The sequence below is a fragment of the Camarhynchus parvulus genome, chromosome 8 (assembly GCF_901933205.1).
Source record: "Camarhynchus parvulus chromosome 8, STF_HiC, whole genome shotgun sequence".
In the NCBI taxonomy this organism is placed as follows: domain Eukaryota; kingdom Metazoa; phylum Chordata; class Aves; order Passeriformes; family Thraupidae; genus Camarhynchus; species Camarhynchus parvulus.
Window position 1 is genome coordinate 14,080,615 of NC_044578.1, and position 22,183 is coordinate 14,102,797.

Sequence of the window (22,183 nt, forward strand, 5' to 3'; positions counted from 1 at the left end):
AGGCCAGCTCGAGACTCAACTGCATACACCCTTCTAGCACAGTTAGTTCTTCCATGGAGACAGTCACACATATTCCACCACTCTAAAATGGGTTACACAACTCTAAAGCAAAAAATTAGTACAAAATCTTTATTAATTGCTAATCACTCAACAGACAGAAACAAGAGTTTAAATAGGTTATTTTGTTCTTCAAGGCACTATTATCCTAAAAGTTACTTTAAAGAAAACCAGGCTGAAGAAGGAAGGCTCAAGTAAAGCAAACACAACTAACAGCCCCAGTAGGGCACCCATGAGCACACAATGGAACAGCAGCAGCCCCTGGTGGCATCTGGATCCTGCCTCAGCCATGGAGATCTGCAGCCACTACTGGCTTGAAAATAATCCTGCTTGCAGAGTCCTGCTCTCCCTTTATATAAAGAACTCTTAATATATTAATTTTTCACTTTACTTAAGTTTTTTGCAAGTGTATTTATTCTTCCACAAGTAAAATTCAGGCAAGAGCTGCTCAACAGCTGGGAAACATGAAACCAACAGGAACTGTACACTGCTAGAAAGCAGTGAATGTGATTCTGAACATCTGTGACATGATTCTGAACATCCATTTATTGGGCAAGAACAGGAGAAACAGAAATATGATGCTGCCTTTCCAACTTGACTACCCATGCAGCAAAAAGCCCACCAAGACAATAGTATTGGTATTATCATTATACCCACTTCTGCTCCCTTATAGGTGCTATATGAAATCCACACAAGTATCATCCTCTGCAGTTTACATTGGCTACTACTTCATCTCAAGCTGGAACTCAATGGACTGAATTTACTGCAGCAGAAAGTGCAGCTTTTTACCTCAGTTTCTTCTCCTCCCTGTATGATCCTATTGCTATTTTTCCAGATAATCCAATCACTACACTCCAACTCTGAAGTGAATGGGCAGAGCAGCAATATCCTTCAGTGAAGGATTCTAAACTTGAGTTAATTTCCCACCTCTGACCCCAAGAAAGGCAGTTTAAGTTCAGACATCTTCCAAAAGGCCAATTACACAAGGATCAGAGCTATTCAAGTGATCCCACATGCACAAAAACCAAATAAGAGAAGATGGATCTGTACTGGGCAAGGAAAATCACACACTGAGTAAGGTGAAGGAGACCTTGAAACATCTTACCTCTAAACTTGGCTATTTTTATTACATTATAAACAAGAGACTTCCCCAAGGCTACACAAAAAATAACATTCTGGAGTCAATTAAAACAAAAAACCAAACAAAATACAAAACCAGCACCAGATTTGTATACATTGTATATAGCCCTATAACCATGGTAGCTTAAAAGTTTACTGCACACAAATCATAGAACCAGGGTTTTTTAGAATAGAATTACACGTTTATTGTTCACATTTGAAATACTTTGGTTCCTGACTGAACCACTGAAAGTCCCAATGGATCTGTAAACTGAGTATCACTAGAAAACAATTTAAAATGCCATGTAAAATAATATTTATGTATGCATGTGTTTCATTTCATGGTTTCTCAGCATAACCACTTGTTCTATTTACAAATATATAAAGATTTGCACTTTAAATCATTGAGATATCAAAGAGGTATTTTCAAATCACACAATAAATATAGAACCTGTTTTGTTAAAAATCTACAGTATACTGTACATTCAAGTCGAGGCAAAAAAGGATTTAATGCCAGTTACACTTGAGACATAAATGCATGTTTCCAATAATTAAACAATTTCTAAAAGTGCTATCTCTGCCTGTGATGAAAGGTAACATTAGGATCCAGTATTTCATTACAGTCAAAGTTTCAGACCATTGCTTTATTCACAGAACTAGAGTTTCTGTTACTAGAAAAATATCAAAGCTTTTATATATTCTTAAATTTTCTTTCAAGAGTTGCAAGAAAGAGGCAAAAAATGGTCTAAAAAATAAAAGCCATGTGCACACACATAGAAACACACCACGATTCAGATCACCACATAATCCTCCAGAAGAATGATCAAACTCACAGCATTCTGTTTCATTTAGAATGATAAGTTTATGAACAAGTCTCTAACAAAAATCCCAGCAGGCAACCCTAGAAGTCTAAGGCAGCTGTTCCATGTGCAAGTTTCTACATAGAGTGTCAAGTCCAGAGTCTTCCCATGTCTTTGTGCATTCTTCAGTTTCTTCTTTGTCATCACTTTCCACCCACAGATTTGGCATGTAATCTGCACCAGGTTTTTCTGATGCAACACTGGAAGCAGAAAAAGAAGTTACAATGCAAATAAACAATGCTCTGAATGGAAACAGAGTATTGCTTTTATGATATAATGTTTAATATCCTTGGTTATATACCAACCATAAGCTTTAGATTATGCTGTGCTCTCCATAGAGTTCAGCACTCTACAAGCCATCTACATTTTTTCACAAACCTGTTTTGTGTAATGTACTGGGATATCTGGCAAGGCTCTGGTGAAGCAGTAGTACTCAACACAGAGGGAGGTCTTTTTTGCTGAGATGCAGATCTCACTAAACGAAGGTCTGTGTCAGAACCTAAGAGAAACACACATCAGTTAAACTGCAGCCCACTGGAAATAAGCAAGTCCTTCAGCATTTTGTGCCCTCTGCTTTAAAGAAAAAACCAAAACCACAAAGACCTTAAAGAAGAGCTATAATAAAACTGTCACTGATACAGACCTGGGATTAAAAATTTTTAAAGTATTGAAGGAAGTTATGTTAAAATTAGGACTCTAAATTTGAAAATGCAGCATTTGCATATATAGCTACCACTGAAAGTAGTCATATGAAGTCACTCAAGTGTAATTACTCAATTTACAATTAATAAAGCTTTTTTGTTCCTTAAGTAAAGACCTCTCCAGCATGCACAGACAACACCAACATTAAAACCTGCAAACTTGTCAGAATACAGAAAACAAAACCAAAAATGAAGTCAGATGTCTTACTGTTTACATGAAACTAACCATCACACAAGTCAATGGAAATAAATGGCAAACTTAGGAGGGCCAGATCAATCCCTTCTCACATTTATATTTCAAAGTTTTTATATGAAGTAGAAAACCAGAATGATTACATGTTCTTCAGTATTTATGAAAGCACATGAAAGTTACCTGCTGTGCTGTCAGGTATTTGATATTCACCAGATTGTTTCACAAATATAAATTCACTACATAAGTAATTATCAGGAAATTTTGAACCATCAACATATCAGTTGCCCTGATATGTGGAGGCATACAGATACATGGTAAATTTTTTCTTGAGACCTTTGGGTTTTTTAATTGTTTTGTTCATATTTGTGACTTCTAGTTGAAAGGAAGAGAAAGAAACTGTGCAAGAACATAATCTGAACCAAATACTTGCTTCTTAAGAAGGCACTTGGAGTTGTTGCATTTTCAGACTTGCAATCAGCAGTCATACTTAAGAACTGATGCTTCAGCCATGCTCCTCTATCTTCCTCAAATGCCTTTCTCTAAGAAAAGAAATGACAATTTACACTTATGACAACAGGAAAAAACCTAGCCCACGTTAAATTGATGTTATGCTATTTCAGAAAGCCAAAGTTGTAGCATGTCTATGTCACCAAGGAGAGCCAGCAGTTTAACACAGCAAATACTGCCTGTGAGCAAGCTTTTAGCCCAGTGAGGATTGGCTGAGGGGGCACTCACAGCCAAATCCCACAGCTTGTTCCACAGAGGTCAGAGTAATCCTTTCACTTCACTGCTCTACACTCCACCGACACCACCTCCTGTGCTCCCCATTCTCCCAGAACAGCACCACCTCTTGGAGCAGCCCTCATCCAAGGCAGCCACCAGGAACAATTACTTCTTAAACCTTCTAAACAGGGAAAAATTACACTGAAAATATAGCCCTGATTGCTTCTGTATAAAACTGGGGCAAGAAAACAAAGAGGTTGTTTCCCTTTCCAGTCCCTCCAAGCACAGAAAAAGAATGTCTAACAGACAACCTCCAAGAGATCCAATGGCTCTGGAATCAAGCAACAAGTTATTTCATCTCCAAAAACCATCAGTGAAACAGGATGCTCCTATTCTCTGTCAGTAGAAAAACAGAGGAAGCTGAACTCCAACGCAAACATTCACAAACACCTACAAAGCTCACAGCATTGCTTCTCATTTCATACCTCAGCATTCTGACAAGCTGAAGCATGAGCAGTTATACTTAGGCTGCAATGTAGTCCTAAACATTTCCAGACAAACAATTATTGTGTATTATCACTCATTGCTTTTAAAGCTGAATTCAATGTGCAACATGAAATTAACTCACTCACTGAAACGCAAATAAAATAAAATTAGTTATAATTTGTATTTGTTACCACGTGAACTACTGCTATCCCAGTAGCTTAAATAACACCTAGAGTATTTTATATTCTGGGTCAGACAGGTTGGCCAGTTAACTCTGTATTCTGTCTCAAACAGTGGCCACAAGAGATGCTATTTATGAGCAGAGTCACTTTCTGCAGTGCATTCCCTCACAAGTTCCCATTCCCAAAAGCCATTTGATTATAGATACTGAAAGGCACTCCCCTGTGCCCCATTTTTATTATCTGTGAGTGTGTTGCCCATAAGCTCAGGCAAGTGCTTTTTGAACTTGATGGTATACACTGCCTTTACAATCTCCTTCAAAAAAAATCCAGAAGTCAACTACCTAACTATAAAAAAACTACCTTTTGGGGTATGATTTTGATTTAATTTCAAAATTAAGAGTCCCCTCTAGTCCAAGCCTTGAGGGATTTGGTGAACAACAGTAGGGCTTTCATCTGCTCAAACTGAATCCACAGCTTTATAAATTTTAATCACATCCCACTCCAACTTTCTGCTCTGCACATCAAAGCAAGCTGTTCTATAAGCAAAAGTCCATCTCTTTTTTCCTGTCATATCTGTACCATCCTAGTTCCACAATCACATCATGATGACCTTTCCCTGACAAACTTGTAAGCCTCTTCACATTTTTGACCCTAACTATGGGCTAGACCAAAGGACATGTGCTAGAGCTCGTTCAGACACATCTACCCTGACTGCCAGTACCTGTGCTTACTGCCCAGCTTAACTACAAAACCAGAACAGATAATGACCCTACTAAGGGAAGCATAGTAATTACTTGGTGTTTTTGCAAAAGTCACTGGTTTTCACCAAATCTTAGAAATCAAGTACCTTTCAGATTCAACCCTGAGGCCAAATTTGACTGAAATTGACATAGGCCTTACTTTTGTAGGAAACCAACCTTTACAAGTATCCAAGAGATTTAGTTAATAAATTTTGGAAGCACTTCAGATATTTCAAAACCTGAAACAAAAATGGTTTGGTTCCAGTTGCAGAAACTGTATTTTCTAATATACACAAAAACCTTGGCTTTTTCAATTGCCAAGAGAATGATCTTCCAGAACAACTAAAGATATGTTTTATACAGTATGGCAATGATCTTTCTCTATAGACATCAGAAACTGATACTGCTGGATGGCTGCACTTTGTCACACATAAAAGAAAGACTTGTAATTCGTCTTCCATATGAGCTCCCTTTCCCAATACCTCAAGTCCTAATCTAATAGCAGCTTCTGTAAAACTTTTTCGTTCCTTCTCAAAATTCTTCTTTTGCTCTCGAAATAGTCTCCATTCTTCCTGGAGACGCTCTCTTTCTTCCAACAAATAGCAGTCTTGTAGTAACAGAGTGGTGTCATCATCACATGTAAGCTGTTGCTGTAGATACAAAGCAACAAAAGACAAATGTTAATTTGGGAGCGACTTAAGAGATATGGTATTTCCACAGTTTCAGTTTTACTAGAAAAATGGTTGAAGTTTAATATAGAAACAATGCAGTAGATATCAAGTTGGTGGATAGTGGGGGCAGATTTCAGATAGCAATCAAAATGTCCCTGTTCAGACAGCCTCACCTTTGTTCAGCCTCCAAAATTATACCTACCAGGAGTAAAAAGTCCTTACATTATTAACCAAGCCACTAGCACAGTTATACTCAGACCACCCACTAAGTTGTTTTATTTTAAAAGCACAATCAAGGAATGGAGAAAGGCTCAGAGGCAAGAAGAGTGGAACATTAAATAAAATAAACTTGGATTCAATTAAGAAAAATAAGAAAAAATAAAGCCTACTACCTGTAAGAGCTGTTGCTGAGTTCTGATCATTTCTTTACATTGCTGAATCTCTAACTCTAACTTTCCAGTTTCTAGCTCATGGTCTTCTCTTGAAATGACATCTTTTTCATTCAAAGCTCCTGAATGTCCACGTGACACTAAGGGAGAAAAAAAGCATCCTTAAAGCAAGTTATAAAAACCCCAAGACCTCATACCAGAGACACCTTAGAAGAGTAAAAGTTTTTAGATTCTTTGTTTCAACGTGAAAGACAGATACATAGTGTACTCAAAGCATTTCTGTCAGAGACAAGAGTTCCAAAATTTGTGCTACATAAGTAATTATGCATCAAATCCAGTTAAAAAAAAAAAAGCAAAAGCAATGAAAACATGGCTGTTTCACATTCCCCAAGGTAAACCAACCATCTACACTGCAATAAGTGTTACACAAAATCCTCGCTTGCTTCAGCAGTCATTTAAAAGAAAACTCAAGACAACTAAAGATTTTTTTTTCACTGACATGCTGTTAGCCCATTCTTCTGAGCCCATTTTTGAAGGGCTTATGTGTTCATAAAAATATGACAGTAACTATATTTATCACAGATATAAAAAGAAAGCCTTTTCCTTCAAGTCCTGTGAAGGAGAAATGGAGCTAACAAACACTGCATGCATGTTTTCATTCTAGTAAGGGAATGAATTACAGAAATGGTTCTATTTTGTACAATTACGTACTGGCTTATTTAGCTCAATGCATGCTAAATCACAATGATTGTAATAAGACAAGTTTTGGTCCCCTGAAGCCAGTATTTGAACATTAATAGAATCCTAAAGGGCTATACTATGGTCACCCCTATAAACTAAAAAAAAACCTAAAAGATGACTCCAAAAAAAAGAGCAAACAATTGTAACATTATTTCTGATGCTTACTTTTCAGTTAGTTACACCAAATAAAGTATTACAAGCATTCTTGAAATCCTTTCTAGGGTGTAAACATACTCTCAAAGGCCATCTGCTGTTTTATTTGCAAGTGCATGCATGACCTTCTCAATCTTACTCTTGACAGCAAACATCCCTGTGGTAGTAGCTGAATTTACTTGCATGGAAAAATAATACTAGGAAAGAATTTTATATATTTTTAGCTGTCTTAATGCTGTTTAACAGCTGGAAATGAGGAGAGTCCAGCACCATACCATCAGTTGGTTTGTTTTAGAATGCCACAAGAAGTCCCAGAGGATGTGGCAAGACCAGGCTCTTTAGAGGGAATTACATATTTTGCATCCAATTATTTCGAAGTGCCACATCTGCATTACTTTTTCTAAAATGTATTTTATATGTACACATAATGCAGTTGAACACCAACCTTGGTTATCCAGCTTTTCAACGTGATTTTTCAACATTCGCCACTGCTTCCTAATGCTATTGGTAAGCTGTTCCCGCACAGTTTCACAAGATAATTCCCACATATTCTCTTTATTTAATTCTCCAATATCTTCCTCCTGGTCTGACAGCACCTGTAGAAACAGAAATAAGAAGCTGCAAACCATTTCACCCCTCCAAATACATGTATTTGTTTATATAAATATATGCATAGATTCAATTTACTGAAGAGAAAGAAAACCCTTACATAAAGATTTTTCCATCCAGGGAAATTTGACTCTCAGGGAGTTCTGGTCCCTGACAGCATAATGCTGAGGAGGCAAGTGAGCAGGCAGATCCCAGAAGCCCACCACAGACACTGTGGGTCAGCTAGCAAGGCTCAGTCACTCACATCTTCAACCCAGACAGGGTCAGACTGCTGAGTTGTGCTGTCAGACTTAGGCAGCAGCTGCTCCAGTATGGGGGCAAGTCATCCAATCAAGAACAGTACTCTCACCTTATAAAGAAGGTGATAGAGAACCTAGATGGCTGTTCTACACAGCCATGGCAGTAAACTCTTCAATAAAAATATCCTGTGTAAAGAAATACTAAAATCTGGAAACAAACAAACAAAACCCCCCAGGCATCCAAAATCCAGTATGATGCATTGCAATATAGAATTACATACCAGTAGCTATTGCATTTACATTCATTCAAAGAAGATTTTCAAGCTTTTAATTTGCTCACTGGAAAGAATACACTGTGTATTGTTCACAGAGAGCAGAATATTTATATTGGATGAATTTCACACAAAACACATGATGTGCAATCCATTGCAACTCTCAGAAGAAGTTTACTTTCTTTTTAATAATTATCAATTTACTCCAGAACTATACCAAACTGCTACAGAGATTTAATTTTAGCTGAAGAATACTCACCAGCCCATCTTCAGATCTTTCTTTAGGTTTTTGTTTCTGTGGTGGAAGAAGTGAAATAATATCTTTCTTCATTTGCTGAAGAACTTTCTTTAGCTCAGTATTTTCCAGTAAAAGCTGTTTTTGGCGTTGTTCATAATCACTTAACAGAACTTTGTACATTTCTTCCTCGTTTCTGGAAGAAATAATCTTACAGTAACAACATACCAGCCCTCATACATGCTTCAATTAATGTTGTTCTAAGACAACTACCTGGCTTCTGTCTTATCAGTCCTCCATGCACCTCTCTTCCCATCAGCTCTACCAACATAATTTAGAACTTCCATAGCTACAAATGAAAAGGATATTTCAAAGTGTGAAACAATATGCAAAGAGATAAAAATTTAGATGACATTGCATTTATATGTAGTTATTATAAAAAGATCATATTACTCAAAGATCATATCCCCCTCAAACTTTAGACTCATTAAATCACATGGCCCTGCTTAAAGCAAAAATAACAATCAAAGGAAAAAAGGTAAGTTTTTGAGTTTTGAAACTCAGAAGGATATATTCTCATCCTGTCTTATCTTTTTAATGCATTTCTTAATGACACCTTCATCCCTGTTTCAACCTTTATATTGATGTATCAAGTCTATGCTCATTCTGGCAACAATGCCAGTTTTATCTCCTGTTTAGGGTAAGGAACTTATTCATGTTTCTTAAGGTATTCCTCAAAACTTCTGTCCACGTTTGAATAAAGGTAAAATCAAAAAACCCCAACCACACCAACAACAGAAACCCAAACTTGAACTAGTACTAGCCACCAGAAAACAAGAATGTTAAGTTTTGCTGACCTCAGGGTGAAGTTTCTAGAGCTTACTGAAATGATAGGTAAAGATTTTCTGCAGCCAAAATAGGTGATCCTCCTACTGTGTCCTAACCTGGCTGGGCTTAAGCACAAGGACTTAGAGAAAACTAAGTAAGCAGAGAACCATCTTGGCAACAACAGGAACAGTTTTCTTCTGGTTTAGTGAACTCAATGAGCTCACTAAAACATGCACTACAGCTGGCAAACAGCTGAGTTTGGGGGCAGCAAGTGGACTAGAGCAGGACTTCCCTTCCACTGGAGATAAATTATAGAAATACTTTAAGGGCAGATATATGAACCAAAAGGTACATTTTTTTTTAATACCTAACAACACCCATTTTCATGGTTACCCATGTATTGATGGTAAATAGCACTGATGAATGTCTTGAACACAATTTCTGGGCAGTACAACATACAAGTACTCATGATAAAGGAGATCTGGTTTCTCCTCATTTCACATAGTACAGGATGGTATATCTGCCTTGTAGGGTTACTTCCTCTCAAACCTCTCAATACTTGTGCTAACCACAAGCAGAGTATCTCCAGAGTAAAATCCCATGCAGTGTGCCTTCCTGATGTCAACTGCTTAGAACAACACAGCGTTTATGACATTATCCAAAATCTTGTGATAGCAACAGTAGCAAGAAAATAGAGGAGAGATGGCTCTAGCATAGCCATTGATTCCTATGGAACCCTAGGAATAAATTTTCCTTAGTAAGGAAAAAAAACCACCAAATAAACAACCCCACCTCATTAGGTAAAGATCAGCATTTGGTTTATGCTTGGTAAGGAATCTCACGAAACACAATGTAGAAAAGTCTTACACAGTCAGATAACATGAAATATCGCTTATTTTCTTTAACATTTCAACATCCAAATAAAATCTGCAAGAGGGCCACATTGCCTTTAATGATAAAAATGCCCAAAATTGGCTCTGGGTAACAAAGATTACGATAATTTTGCTGTGATAAATTCAAAGAGCTACTTACCTAACTTTTTGTCTTTTTTATTCATGACTAACTGATGTAAGCGCTCCTTTAATTTGTTATATTCTCTCTCTTTCCTCTTCATATCATGATTGTATTGTGTAGCTCTACTTGAAATTACATTCTGTAACTTCTGAACCTAAAAGCAATGCCACAAAAGGCTGTTTCTTCCACTAAAGTATAAACATACATTTCTTCAGAAAACCAAAACACATGAGGCAAAACAAAACTTCTATTAAACTATTCTTTTGGTGAAAGGAAGTGACAAAAGGAATCAGAAGAGCTCTCCCATCCCATGGATTCTGATCTCAGACTTATCTCAGGAGAGGCAGGTTCTTTTCACAGAAACCCATATCATAAACAGCAGATTATAATACTATAATTTCTCTGAAGTACAACTGAATTCATGTTCTGATAAGTCACATAACCTTTAATGACTTTATTGAACAGAGCAGAGAAAGATGTATCTTTACTTTCAGTAATTCATGCTCAGGATCTAGGTTTACTCCAATCCTAAAGCATGCTTGTTAGGCTTGCACTAAAAAATAAACTCCTCTTCCTTGGGGCAGCAGGACATTGAAAGACAGACTACTCCATTTGGTCTAAAAGAACATTAAAACATCACAAAGCAATTTTTGACAGTTCTTAGGGTTGTATTGTTTGGGTTTTTTTAATTTTACCATTTAACCTTACAAACATACAGCACATTCAATATTTTAAGCTGGAACTCCAGGAAGTTCACTATGAACAGTTAGTACTGTTATGCCCAACTGTATGAACATGTTTATGAACACAGAACATCCACAGAAACTTAGAGGAGCCACATTCACAAAAACATGGGAGCCATGTGAAGTACAATGCTAGGGAAGGAGCATAAAGGAAACAAATGCCAAACTAAGAAGTGTCATGGATGTCAAAGTGTTTTCTGATCTTAATTGTTTCAAGATATTTAAGTTTAATGAGATAGTTGTTGTGAGCTGGGTTTCCCCCCACCTCCCTTCTTATTGGTCTTTTTCTCCCCTCTATAATATAACAAGAAAACCCCAAAAGCCTCTATACACAAATGTTTAAGTAAGTGACAGAATCCTGTTGCTCCTCCTACTTTTTGATATATCTGAACATTCTAAGCTAAAGCTGTACAGAAAATCTCAGAAAACTGCACATCTGCATTTCTGCAGTACTCTCTATTGCTGCAACTTGGACCTATCCCTTATAGAACCTATTTATCCATATGCAACATGCCAGTCAACTTGAAAGACATTTACCAAACAAAAAACCACATTCAAAATGAGCAATTACAAGACTCCGTGCATAAAAAAATATTCTTCAATATCTATATAATGACTTGTGTTAATGTACAAAACAACTCACTTCATCCTTTTCATTTTTAAGTAACTGGTGCAAATTTCTGTTCTTGCTTTGCAGTTGTCTGTCTCTTTCCTGAAGCCCAACTATTTCCCTTTTAGATAATTCCAACTGTTCCTAGAAAAAGTGTTGATAGTTCAGTATCAATAAGAATTAAAAGCATAAGATTTAAAAAAACCCCAACCAACCAAAACAAACAAGCCATGTTAACCAAACTGCCAAACCACCTCACATGAGATATGGCTTAATATTTAACAGATATTATCTTTTACAGTTAGGACTTTTTCATTAAGTCAGGATTCTGTAAGCATATCTGTACTGTGAGAGTGAGGTGGATATTAAGCAACCTGGATGAATTTGGAACTACAGTTTTACTGGAGCATTTCTGTTGAATAATTAAGGGTACAATTAATACAGATATACAGACTGTGACCATAACAATGCAAATGGAACATTCCACATATACAGAGAAGGCTAGACAGATGATCTTGTTACAACAGATAGTGCAAAACTAGCATTTTTAAAAGTTCTGTCCATGAATGAAACTCAGACCTAAAACTGGCAGCTTAAATGACAAGCCAAATACAAACTTTTCCTTCACATGCATACTGAGGTACAAATGTGTAGATATGTTTAAGCAACAAGAACTTCTACACACACCACAGTGAAATACAGGTAACACAATAGTGGAAGTCAAGAGGATTGCTGTATGGTAGCTGGAAGAGTCTACATGAGGAACCTCACAAGCTGACAGCCAGTTAGATGCCCTGGGATTCATGCAGTACTAAGATGATCTCCCTCTCTCCCCTTAACAGCTATTCATCTAGGGAAAGCAAGTGAAGTATTCTAGGACCTTACATTTTAGTGTTTGCATAAAAATCAGTGCAGTTACAGATTACTTTCTATCTGTAATCAAAATCCTTCTACAGGAATGACCAATCTCAGCAAGAGGGCTACTATCATTTTGAAAATCTACAGCAGTAATTTTCAAGGAGACAGTGCTGACCAGCACAAGTGAAAAGCAAACTTTAAAAAAGCACTGAATCATGCACTGAAATATTTTCTCTTTTTTTATATTTTTTTTCTTGATAGAATTAAGAGAAAGTCAAGTCTTTTGTAATATGACTGCACATAAAAGTGCACCCAGGAACTTCCAATATATCAGCTACTCCACAGGGACTGGCCTTGAGCATGTGTTTATTCTGTGATAAAATGAAGCTTAGTAACTTGTGGTTTGACACCAGTTTCTGAGCAATTCTTACAAACAGACTCTGTAGTTGGATGTTTGAGGCATCCAACAACAAAAAAACCACATGGAAAAAGCTAATGATATGGAAAAAGACTAAAAACCCCACACTAGAAGAGTTATGTGTGCTTTTACTTGTTACAATTACATCGGGAATTTATCTGTAAGAGCTGGGCATACTCTTTTAAGCAATACTAAATAATGAGAACTAAAGTGTTTAATGTTTTCACCCAAAGTGTACATTAACACTCACAAGTCAAACAGTCTTCCCCCTTCCTTGATTAAGGAGGCTAAAATTCCAAGTAATTAGAAGTTCTCTTGTTAGCTCATATTTCATTAACTTTAAGGCATTTTCATTTGGAAAAAAAAAGACTTCCAAAATCCCCAAAATACACACAAAAATACAACTGTAAATTAGAACTAGGTAGGAAAAAAAAAAAAAAGAAATGCTGCATAATTCTAGTGGAATGATCCTTTTTTCTACCTTTAACTTAGAATAGCAGTTCTGCAAGTGATCCATATCACTTCCCAGTTTCAGATGCTGTATTTCTATTTCTTCCTGAGCTCGGAGGTTCTTGTGCTGCAGTACAAGCAATTCATTCATACAGTTGACCATAGACACTAAATCTAATTCTTTTCCTTTGGACTCGGCATAAATAGAGGGAAACCCCATCGTTGTTAATTCCTGGTAAAAGACAAGGGGGGAGAGAGGGCAAAATGAGATCAATAACTGGATCAATCTCCCACTATTCTCCAAAAGACAGAAACAGTATCAGGTGAAATCCTGTATTAAGGGGGAAACTGTGACTACTTCCCACCAACTTCAGCTTCTGGGCACTGAGGAAGAAGCATTCTTAATCCAGTCAGTCTTTTTTACCACAATTGATTGTGTGCAGGTGACAACTTTCAGTAAACAGAAAGATCTGGCTTACCCTATCAATATAGGATATACTCTGTTCAATATTCTCTTCTGTGCAGAAGGCACTGAAAAAGCTGTGCATGCTTTTGGATGAAGGCAGTGACAAGCGTAGCACTTCTGAGCTCATGCTTGTAGGAGATTTCCGTTCTGAGGTATATGGAAATTTAGTTTTGCTATCTAAAAGTTAAACATTAAGAAGAAATCAGCTATTATTTTAATGCATCACATAAAATCAAATCCTTATGTATTCAAGTTATTATTTACAGAAATTTAGATTCTATAACAGAGAATTTGATCTAGAATGACATTAAACAATTCACAAGATACATATAAAGCAGAAACTGCCACTGAAGATTTAGACTCAATAACACTTTAAAGTGTTGTACCTTTCAAATTTTACTCATCCACCAAGAAAAAACTGAGCACACTTCCTTTTTATTGACTTACTACAACACAGGTGAAGAGATGTGCATTCAGTAAAATTCTTATAGAATGTATGGTATGATTATACTTATTAAGTATATGCTGTAATTTACTCTTCCACTAGGCAGAAATAGGCAAGAAAATATTTACTCCTTTAACAAATTTGTAACCAATTTATTAAGCAAAAGAATATAGAACAAGTAAAGAAATCTTTGAAAACACAAGATACATTTATAGGCATGATTATAAAAAATAAAATGTGACTGCAAGTTCTTAACCTTTTCATATATGTGCAAGTACAGTATTTTACATTAGCATGTCTGTAAAGATTCAATCCAAGACAAAGCACTGTTTGTATTATTTACCATGCTGTTTAACTACTCAAATATGCACAAAACTCCAGTCTCTCTCTAGCTGCTAAAACATTGCTGGTAAAATCAGCAAATCAACTAAATTCAGAATATTCCCAGTTTACCTGATGACAGCAGCGGCACAGTAACAGTCCTCCAATCTCCCATAGCAACAGAGACAGGCTGGGTACCTGAGCAACTGGTTCAGCAGCAAAGTATTCAGTACAATTGCTGGCAACGTGTGTTACGTAGGCATCTCCTAAAATAGCAAGAGCATTTTAGATTAACAAAAGCAGCTAATACAGCTAAAAGGTTAAAGAAGGCACAGGAGAGTGACTACTGAACTTGAACCACGTGAAGTTTTTCTACTTCTTTACACTAAATTTGGAACATAGTAAGCACAGCAAATAGAATACTGTAAAAATGATGCATTTATCTATATTTATCCTTAACTGTCTTTTAACTAAAGCCAAAATGCCATGCACACATGAAAATTAAGACTCATGGATCACTAGTTGTTTCTGTTGATGTATATCAGAAAAACCAGAGCAAGACAAATATTTTTTTTCCTGCCATATATAACCTAGAAGCAATTTTATTACTTGCATGAAGTTTTAACATATGTCTGTCCCATTGTTACTTAAAGAGATGTATTACAAAGGCTCCAGAGAAGATATATTGGCAGGGGGCAAAGGAGCTTTTAATAAATATTTAACCATTTAAATTAACTTGCACATTTATTAATATTGCCTTTCCCTAGCAAATTGCTTGCTCCCTTGCAGAAACCCCAAAACTGTTGAAGGAAACCAACAGGAGAAGCCTTACCCTGTTGGCACAGGCTCAGTACAGCACTGTCCCTCTGGAAACCAAAGGAAAGCCACCCACTCAAAAGAAAGAACAAACTGATTGTCCCCTCACCCCACCTCCACCACACAGTAAGAAGGCACATAATAGCATTAGTTATCTCTCACCGCTGGAAACTTTAAATCCAGCTTGGATGCTAAAGATTTGGACAGCACAACCCATCAGCTGTTAGGGGAACAATGATACTTCAGGGAAACAAACTTTCCACCTGACAGAAAAGAAAGCCTCTTTGTTTCAACCAACACTTTGGAACAAAGTCTAAAGTCTGTTTCAGATGGATTCAGTAGATTTTAGAGCACAGGGATGGTCTTCCCTAACCCCTTGCCAGTGTTCCAATAAACACACTTTGGCTAAGCAACTTCTAAATTTCTGACACCAAAACCTTGTATTTTTACCATTGTGGAAAAAATATAATTTAGGTGGGGAAAGAAGGGAAGGAATGGGAGGGGGAGTGTTTTGTTAGCCCTAAGGTCTGTTGAGAACACAAAGACGGTAAAAATCCTTATCAAATGACAAAGCACAAAATACAGTGTCCAAAGAAACACCAAGTTTTTAAGAGATCATACTGGTGAACAGTCACAGAATGCTCAGCATTAAAAAACCCCTCTAAGTAATTATCCAGTGGGATGAACATTTTTTTCCCCAGGTTCATAAACGTACATGGGAAAAAAGGTAAACAGCTATTCCTCATGTGTTGTAATTTAGTGGCTCCTGAAAACTTTCAGAGCAGAAAGTACACACAAGGCAGCAAGAAAACAGTAATGTTCTATGTATGATCAATGTAATGATCATACATAGAACATCAATGTTCTAATGATCAATGTAATGATCTAGTTGCTGTTCTTGTTAAAGAAATGTTCTGCTTTGTCTCTACACTTGATTTATGCATATTTTTCAATTTCCCCCCCCATAGAAGCAAGATGCTCACAAATTAACTCGACAACAGTGCCTTTTAAACAAAATTCAAAGTCAGTAAGTATTAAGAGAACACACTTCTTACATTCTACTTTATTTCTGCTGGATCCATCAGACAGATAAATGCACAAACAAGAGAAAAAGGCAGCAAATTAAGGCACAAGTACATTTTCATTACTGACATCACAACCCTGCAATCTTACAATATTTTCCAAAAGATTATTAAGAATCTTAAGATACAAGTTCCATCAACGACTGTTGGAAAGTCCACAAAAATACTTATCTCATTTTAGATATGCTGCTACTTCCAAACAAACTGGCTTTTATTCTTTAACAGACTGCACCCACACTCCCTGCACACACAGTATTATCAACCCCCAGGTCTCTCTGCACTGACAGTACTATTCTGACACAGCATCTGCCACCCTAAATGATGTCTGACTGGAAGCAGCACTAATCCAGGTGTAGGAATGCAATGATTCTCTAAATTTGCACCCTGCAAGTCACACAGATTCATTCAGAGCAGGTGCTTTAGCAAGAATACCCTGTACACAGGGATTTGTTACAGTTAATTCCCTACCAGGTTCAGTGACTTGCCCAAAACCCTGTAACCACCCATTGCTTTCTAGAGGTAATTGCCCCAACTGGGTGTCACTTCCTCTCCCAAGCAAGGAATTCCTGGAGGCCAAGACACAGATGGATTGTGCAAGAATGAGCCTCTGGGACCCAACTTCCAAAGTGTGAATACAAGAGCAGAGCCATCTCACTGAAAAAAGAAATCTTATATCCAACAAAAAGACCCAAACATACACCCCACTAAAATCACAGAGGGCTTGATTACACCAAGGAAGTAGTTATCAAACCAAGGCATTTAAGTGCTAGTTGGAATGCAGCAAAGTACAAAAACCCCAAGGAACTTTTATAAAAGCACTGTCACGGTAATAACATACCAGAACTTCTTTGAAAGCCACCTTGGGAATTTTTGGACAAAAAAACCACAGAAGTATTTCCAGAACCTTCTAGATAATTCATTAATAAATACATCTTTCTTTTCAAGAACATGGCTAAGTTCAAAATTAGTATATGTCATAAGTTCAAAGAGCTCAAAGAAGCTGTTAATAAAAGTACTGGCTTGTGTTTTCGGGGACAGGAGAGGAACTGACAAGTGTGCCAAGATTTAAGACAGAAATCTGATTAATTAAGTCTGAGTTCAGGCTATATAAAAACTTGAAAGTCATAAGCAGCAAGAAGTAGAATTATAAACTTAACATAAAAGCACACTTAAAATTTCTAAATATCATGTTTAAACTTGAAAAGGAGCAGTTGTAACTGGGTTTGTAAAACACACTCAAACAACAGCAGAGAATTGCCACAGTGCTGTGCTGTGATCATATTGCACCATCTGGTCATCCCTAACCCAGACAGGGTGTGACACAAGTGGGACATGCAGTATCTGCCAACCCAGAAAACTTCTACCCCTGCCAAGGTAGGGAGGATATGGAAAGTCACCTCTGGAGAGGTGCAATGCCACAGAAAAGAGTTTGAAGAGTCAGCATCAACCAGAAATAGCCTACCATTCCTTCTCTGTGTATTTCAAACACTACAACTTGTGACATGCATGTGTTTCAACTTGTAAAACTGTGGGGGTACTTAGCATTTACTTGAAGACCAATGTGATTCTTTTCTACCAAAATAATACCAAAGGGAGCTATGGAGCTGCTTAAAGCTTTTACACTTGTCTAGTAATCCACAGATGTCACACAGATGGCTTTTATCTGGACAGACAAAGAGAAACAGAACTCTAGGTAAATTTAGGGTGCACTCTAGACATGACACTGAAAGTTTACAAATACATCCCTGATAATGCCATGACATATACTTGCTTTAATTTGTGTAATTGCCATAGAAGTCCCTGCATTTCCTCCCTAGAGTTCTGACATTTATTGTCTCTCTACACAACTCCTAATAACAGTTTATCATTAGCACTAATATATGTATTATATCCAGTGATAATGGTACAGTAAAAAGAATACCTTTCTCTAAAAATCTACTCATTCTAGTGACCTTTATTTAAAAATGTAATTTTAATGATGGCTCTTGTAATTAAATCTGAGCCCAGATTTTTCTTCCCACACGTTCAAAATTGTGGCAATTTAATCATTAATCTATTAGCTTCAAAATGAGGGTGAAGAAATCCCTCAACTTATCCACATTCCATGGAAACTTAGAGCAATATCAGATTTTCAGGTGAATTTCCCAGTAGCATAAACAATCAAGTCCAGTTACCCAGCCTCTGGGTATGAAGTCTCCGTTCACCCTGAATGCATCATACTCAAAAATCCCAACTACATTCCTCTCCTCCATTTTACTTAAAAAAACAAACAGGAAAGCAAATTAAAATTACCAAAGGCTTTAAGAAAAGAAATATTCAATCTTCTCAACACATATAATTACACAAGAATATACTCTTACATCTGATAAAATTCAGTGTTCAATGACTGATCTGTCGTGGTCTTTGCCTCAAACACTCAAGTTACAAGGAATATAATCTGATGCACTACCTCAAGATTCAACTCCACACGCTACATACAGAGACGACTGAAATTCTGTTACTTCAATCAGTGAAAAAATTGAAACACATGGAAACATTTTATCTAGCTCCCAAATTCCTACCCCATTTTGAACTGACACGATGGATTTCACATTAGCATTTTCCTATCACTAAACAATAACTCTATTGTTAATCTTCAAAATTGCATTTCTCCCTTTGCATTCACAAACCATTTACTATATGTAGCCAGAGCAGAACATTCTGTTTCCAAATCTCCCTATGTCACAGACAAGAGAACCTCAGAAACCATCTTCTGCATGTCCTCCTCTTCTTCCTGAGGTCAGCTTGAGCCAAACTTTACAGCTGGCTGTCTCTGCAAGCAGGCAACTTTTAAAAAGAAAAGCAAACTGCTGTCTTATTAGTTCCTAAAGTTGGTGAGATATTTACTGGGGAGAGCCAGAACTAGCATTACAGATATCACAAATTAGGAAACTTACTTGTTTTAGCAGCATGAAACCTGAAAGCTAAATCAGGCATGGAATGCAGGAAGATAAGTACATAATTTCTCTAGAGATTACCAGGGAACTCAAGGAATACCTCCCCTGTAAAACCTAGGTTTCTGTTAATCAAAACATGTCACAGAAAAGACTTGACAAACAAATGGGACTGGTAAAGTGTCAGCAGACCTTCTGTGGAAGGAAGGAACATTAACCAGTCTGCCACAGTGCTCTGGAAGAAGGAATCATCCAACACACCTGGGCAAGACAGCATAATTGGATTTGCAAAAAGCTTTTCACAATGTTCCCTCCAAAAGCTCTTAAATTAAGATGTTAAGGAATTTATTAATGACCAATTATAAATGGAAAAGGGCAAAGTGTAGGAACAAGTTACAGATGGCTGAGCAAAGTGTATGAAAGTGACAAAGGGAGAAAAATTAGAGTCCCAAAGGGGTCTGTGCAGGCATCTCTCCATAACACACAATATACTCATGTACTATACAGAGCTATTCACAAAAATAAACACAGGTTGAATGACAAACTGCAGAAGGTTGTCCTCAAACTGAACAAATGGATAATAAAAATCAGCAGCTGAAATTCCTTGTTCATAAACACAATGAAAAAGACAACTCTGCCATGCACTTAAACTAACAGGCTCTAGTTAGGCATTATCATGCAGGAAGAGATGCCAGTCCCTATGATTAGTCCCTGGAAATAACAGCTCCCAGGCAGTTAGCAGAGCCCTGGGGCAGAGGACAGAAGAGAACACCATAATGTCTCCCGATGAATACTAAGCTTCTGCACCTTAAATATCTCACAGAGATACAACCTGTCCTGTAAAAAAACACAGAATATACCTAAATATGGTGCAAGAAAGATCAAGCAATGCTTTCATACACGAAACTAATAAGCTGTGACTTTTCAATGAGAAGAGGAAAGAACTGGAGAAACAGGACCAACATACAGAAAACAAATATTCTTTGCTTCTTTTAACACAGCAGTTATAAAGAATGCAATGAAACATTCAGTGCAAAAGCTGGGAAATACGGGCATTTTTTCCACATAAAACACAAACCATGAGTTGCTGTGAATACTCAGTACATAAACTGCCTCCAATGTTTTGAAAAGCCTCCATCAGCATCTATTACATTTTAAAAGACAGATGCAGCCTTCAACTCCAGACTGCAGCATCTTGGGAGGATACACAGATAAAAGCATTGCTGTACAACCCAACTGTACTTAACATCTTTTCCTTAGCATCTGCTGCCAGCTTCAGAAGCGAGATATTGAGCCCCATGAGCCTGCTGTTACCCTCTCCTGTGATCTTTCCAGTCCAAATTATAACTGATATTAGTATCACAGCTTTCTCCCCCCGCCTCCCCCCCAACCCCCCCCAAAAAAAACACCAAACCACAGAAACAACATCTTCCTCCATAAACACTCATAATCTGAAATCCCCATTCATTGTATCAAATAATTTCCTCTAGGTCTCCTTTCCAAGTTCACTATTAAAATTTACCTAATACGTTCACATTACACTTCCAATACTTCGTATTTTAAGCCATTGCCCTGAAATTCCTATCATACCTTGGCAGCCTATGGAGCTCGGCTTAACTATTTCACTCACCACCGCTAGCAGCAGAGCGTTCTACATAAGCTGGGGATGCAGGAACACTACAAACTAGTCTCGCATTACGATTTGATCTTCAAACTTAAAGTAGCTTGGCTACGAAGTAATAAAATTAAAAAAAAAAATAAGCTCAAGTCACTTACAAAACCTGTACTCCTACATCACGTGAGCCGCCAGCTCAGCCCGAGCAGTCACAAATTCCCTGACTCAGTAGAAAGCTTTACGGCTCTCACCTCCGAGCATCTGCCGCTGTAGCCTCACAGAGATAGCAAACGCTGGGCCTTACAGCACAGCGCCGGCAGCCCCAGCCCCGCCGCGGCTCTCCCGCGTCCCCGGGATCAGCCGGAGCCTGAGAGAACGAAGCACATGCCAGGACCCACAACCCGCCCGGGCCAGCGGCTCCTGCGCCCCCGCACGGGGCCCTGCCCGGCCCGGGGCGAGCCCAGCCCACGGGAGCGCCGCAAGCCCCGGGCTCGGCAGCGGAGCCTGGCAAAGCAGCGCCGCTACCTCCGCCCCGGCCGCCTCCCCCCGCGCCCCGCCGGCGGCCGCCGTTACCCGCCGCGCCCAACGCCCCGCCCGCGCACCCCCCACCTGCTGCGGCCGCAGGAGCCGGAGGGAAGCGGCTCCCGAGCGAACCCCGCGGCCGGCGCGGCCCCGGCCGGGCCCCGCGGGGTTAAACCCGCGCCGCGCCCCGCCCCGCCCCGCCGCCATTGGCCGGGCGGTTGCCGGGAGACCTTCAACGGCACCTGCCGCCCCCCGCGGGCCCAGCAGCGCCTCCGCCACCTGCCGCGGCCCCGCCCGCAGCCAGGCCCGGCTCCTCGAGCCATCGCTCTCTGCCCCTGTCAAAGGCATTCTCTCGCTTTGAAAAGCTCTCTTCAGGAACGGGAAGGTGTGGTGAGGTTTGCCCTGAGCCATCTCCAGGCTCAACAAGCTCAACTCTCAGCCTGAGGTGCTGAGCTGCTCCAGCTCTGAGCATCTTCGTGCTCTTGTCCGGACCCGCTCTCCCAGGGCAGCACCGTTCTTGTGCTGAGGACGCCGGGGCTGGGTGCAGTGCTCCGGGCGGGCTCTCACGGGAGCACAGAGGGAGAATCCCCTCCCTGACCTGTTGGCCATGGCTCTTTGGGTACAGCCCAAGACGGGATTGGCTTTCTGGGTTGATTCATGCCCAGCTTTTCCTCCACAAGAACCCCAAAGTC

General features: G+C 38.7%; 1 protein-coding gene across 3 annotated transcripts; it reads right to left on the reverse strand.

The window, feature by feature from the left end:
• Positions 1-1,364: 1,364 nt before the first annotated feature.
• On the reverse strand, positions 1,365-21,630 carry SSX2IP (SSX family member 2 interacting protein). 3 transcript variants are annotated; one of them, XM_030953909.1, is made up of 15 exons: positions 21,579-21,630; positions 21,221-21,336; positions 14,656-14,789; positions 13,771-13,934; positions 13,323-13,523; positions 11,599-11,709; positions 10,231-10,366; positions 8,644-8,719; positions 8,395-8,566; positions 7,461-7,611; positions 6,125-6,261; positions 5,544-5,711; positions 3,361-3,469; positions 2,415-2,535; positions 1,365-2,236 (listed from the first exon to the last, which is right to left on the reverse strand). In XM_030953909.1, exons 3-15 carry the CDS (start codon positions 14,696-14,698, stop codon positions 2,086-2,088), a joined length of 1,740 nt encoding a protein of 579 aa, XP_030809769.1. In that variant the 5' UTR covers positions 14,699-14,789; positions 21,221-21,336; positions 21,579-21,630; the 3' UTR covers positions 1,365-2,085. The 3 variants fall into 3 exon arrangements, with proteins under 3 accessions (XP_030809769.1, XP_030809770.1, XP_030809771.1); XM_030953910.1 differs by lacking the exon at positions 21,221-21,336 and having other exon boundaries at positions 21,579-21,628; XM_030953911.1 differs by lacking the exons at positions 11,599-11,709; positions 21,579-21,630 and having other exon boundaries at positions 21,221-21,347.
• Positions 21,631-22,183: the final 553 nt, after the last annotated feature.

Bases quoted from the DNA above. Each gene is read 5' to 3' on its own strand.
- SSX2IP (XM_030953909.1), bottom strand. From the start codon at position 14,698: ATGGGAGATTGGAGGACTGTTACTGTGCCGCTGCTGTCATCAG. The intron at 11,710-13,322 runs GTAGAAAAAAGG...CACTTTTTCTAG, and splicing joins ACTGCTATTCTAAGTTAAAG to GAACAGTTGGAATTATCTAA. The intron at 5,712-6,124 runs GTAGTAGGCTTT...TTGTATCTACAG, and splicing joins CTCAGCAACAGCTCTTACAG to CAACAGCTTACATGTGATGA.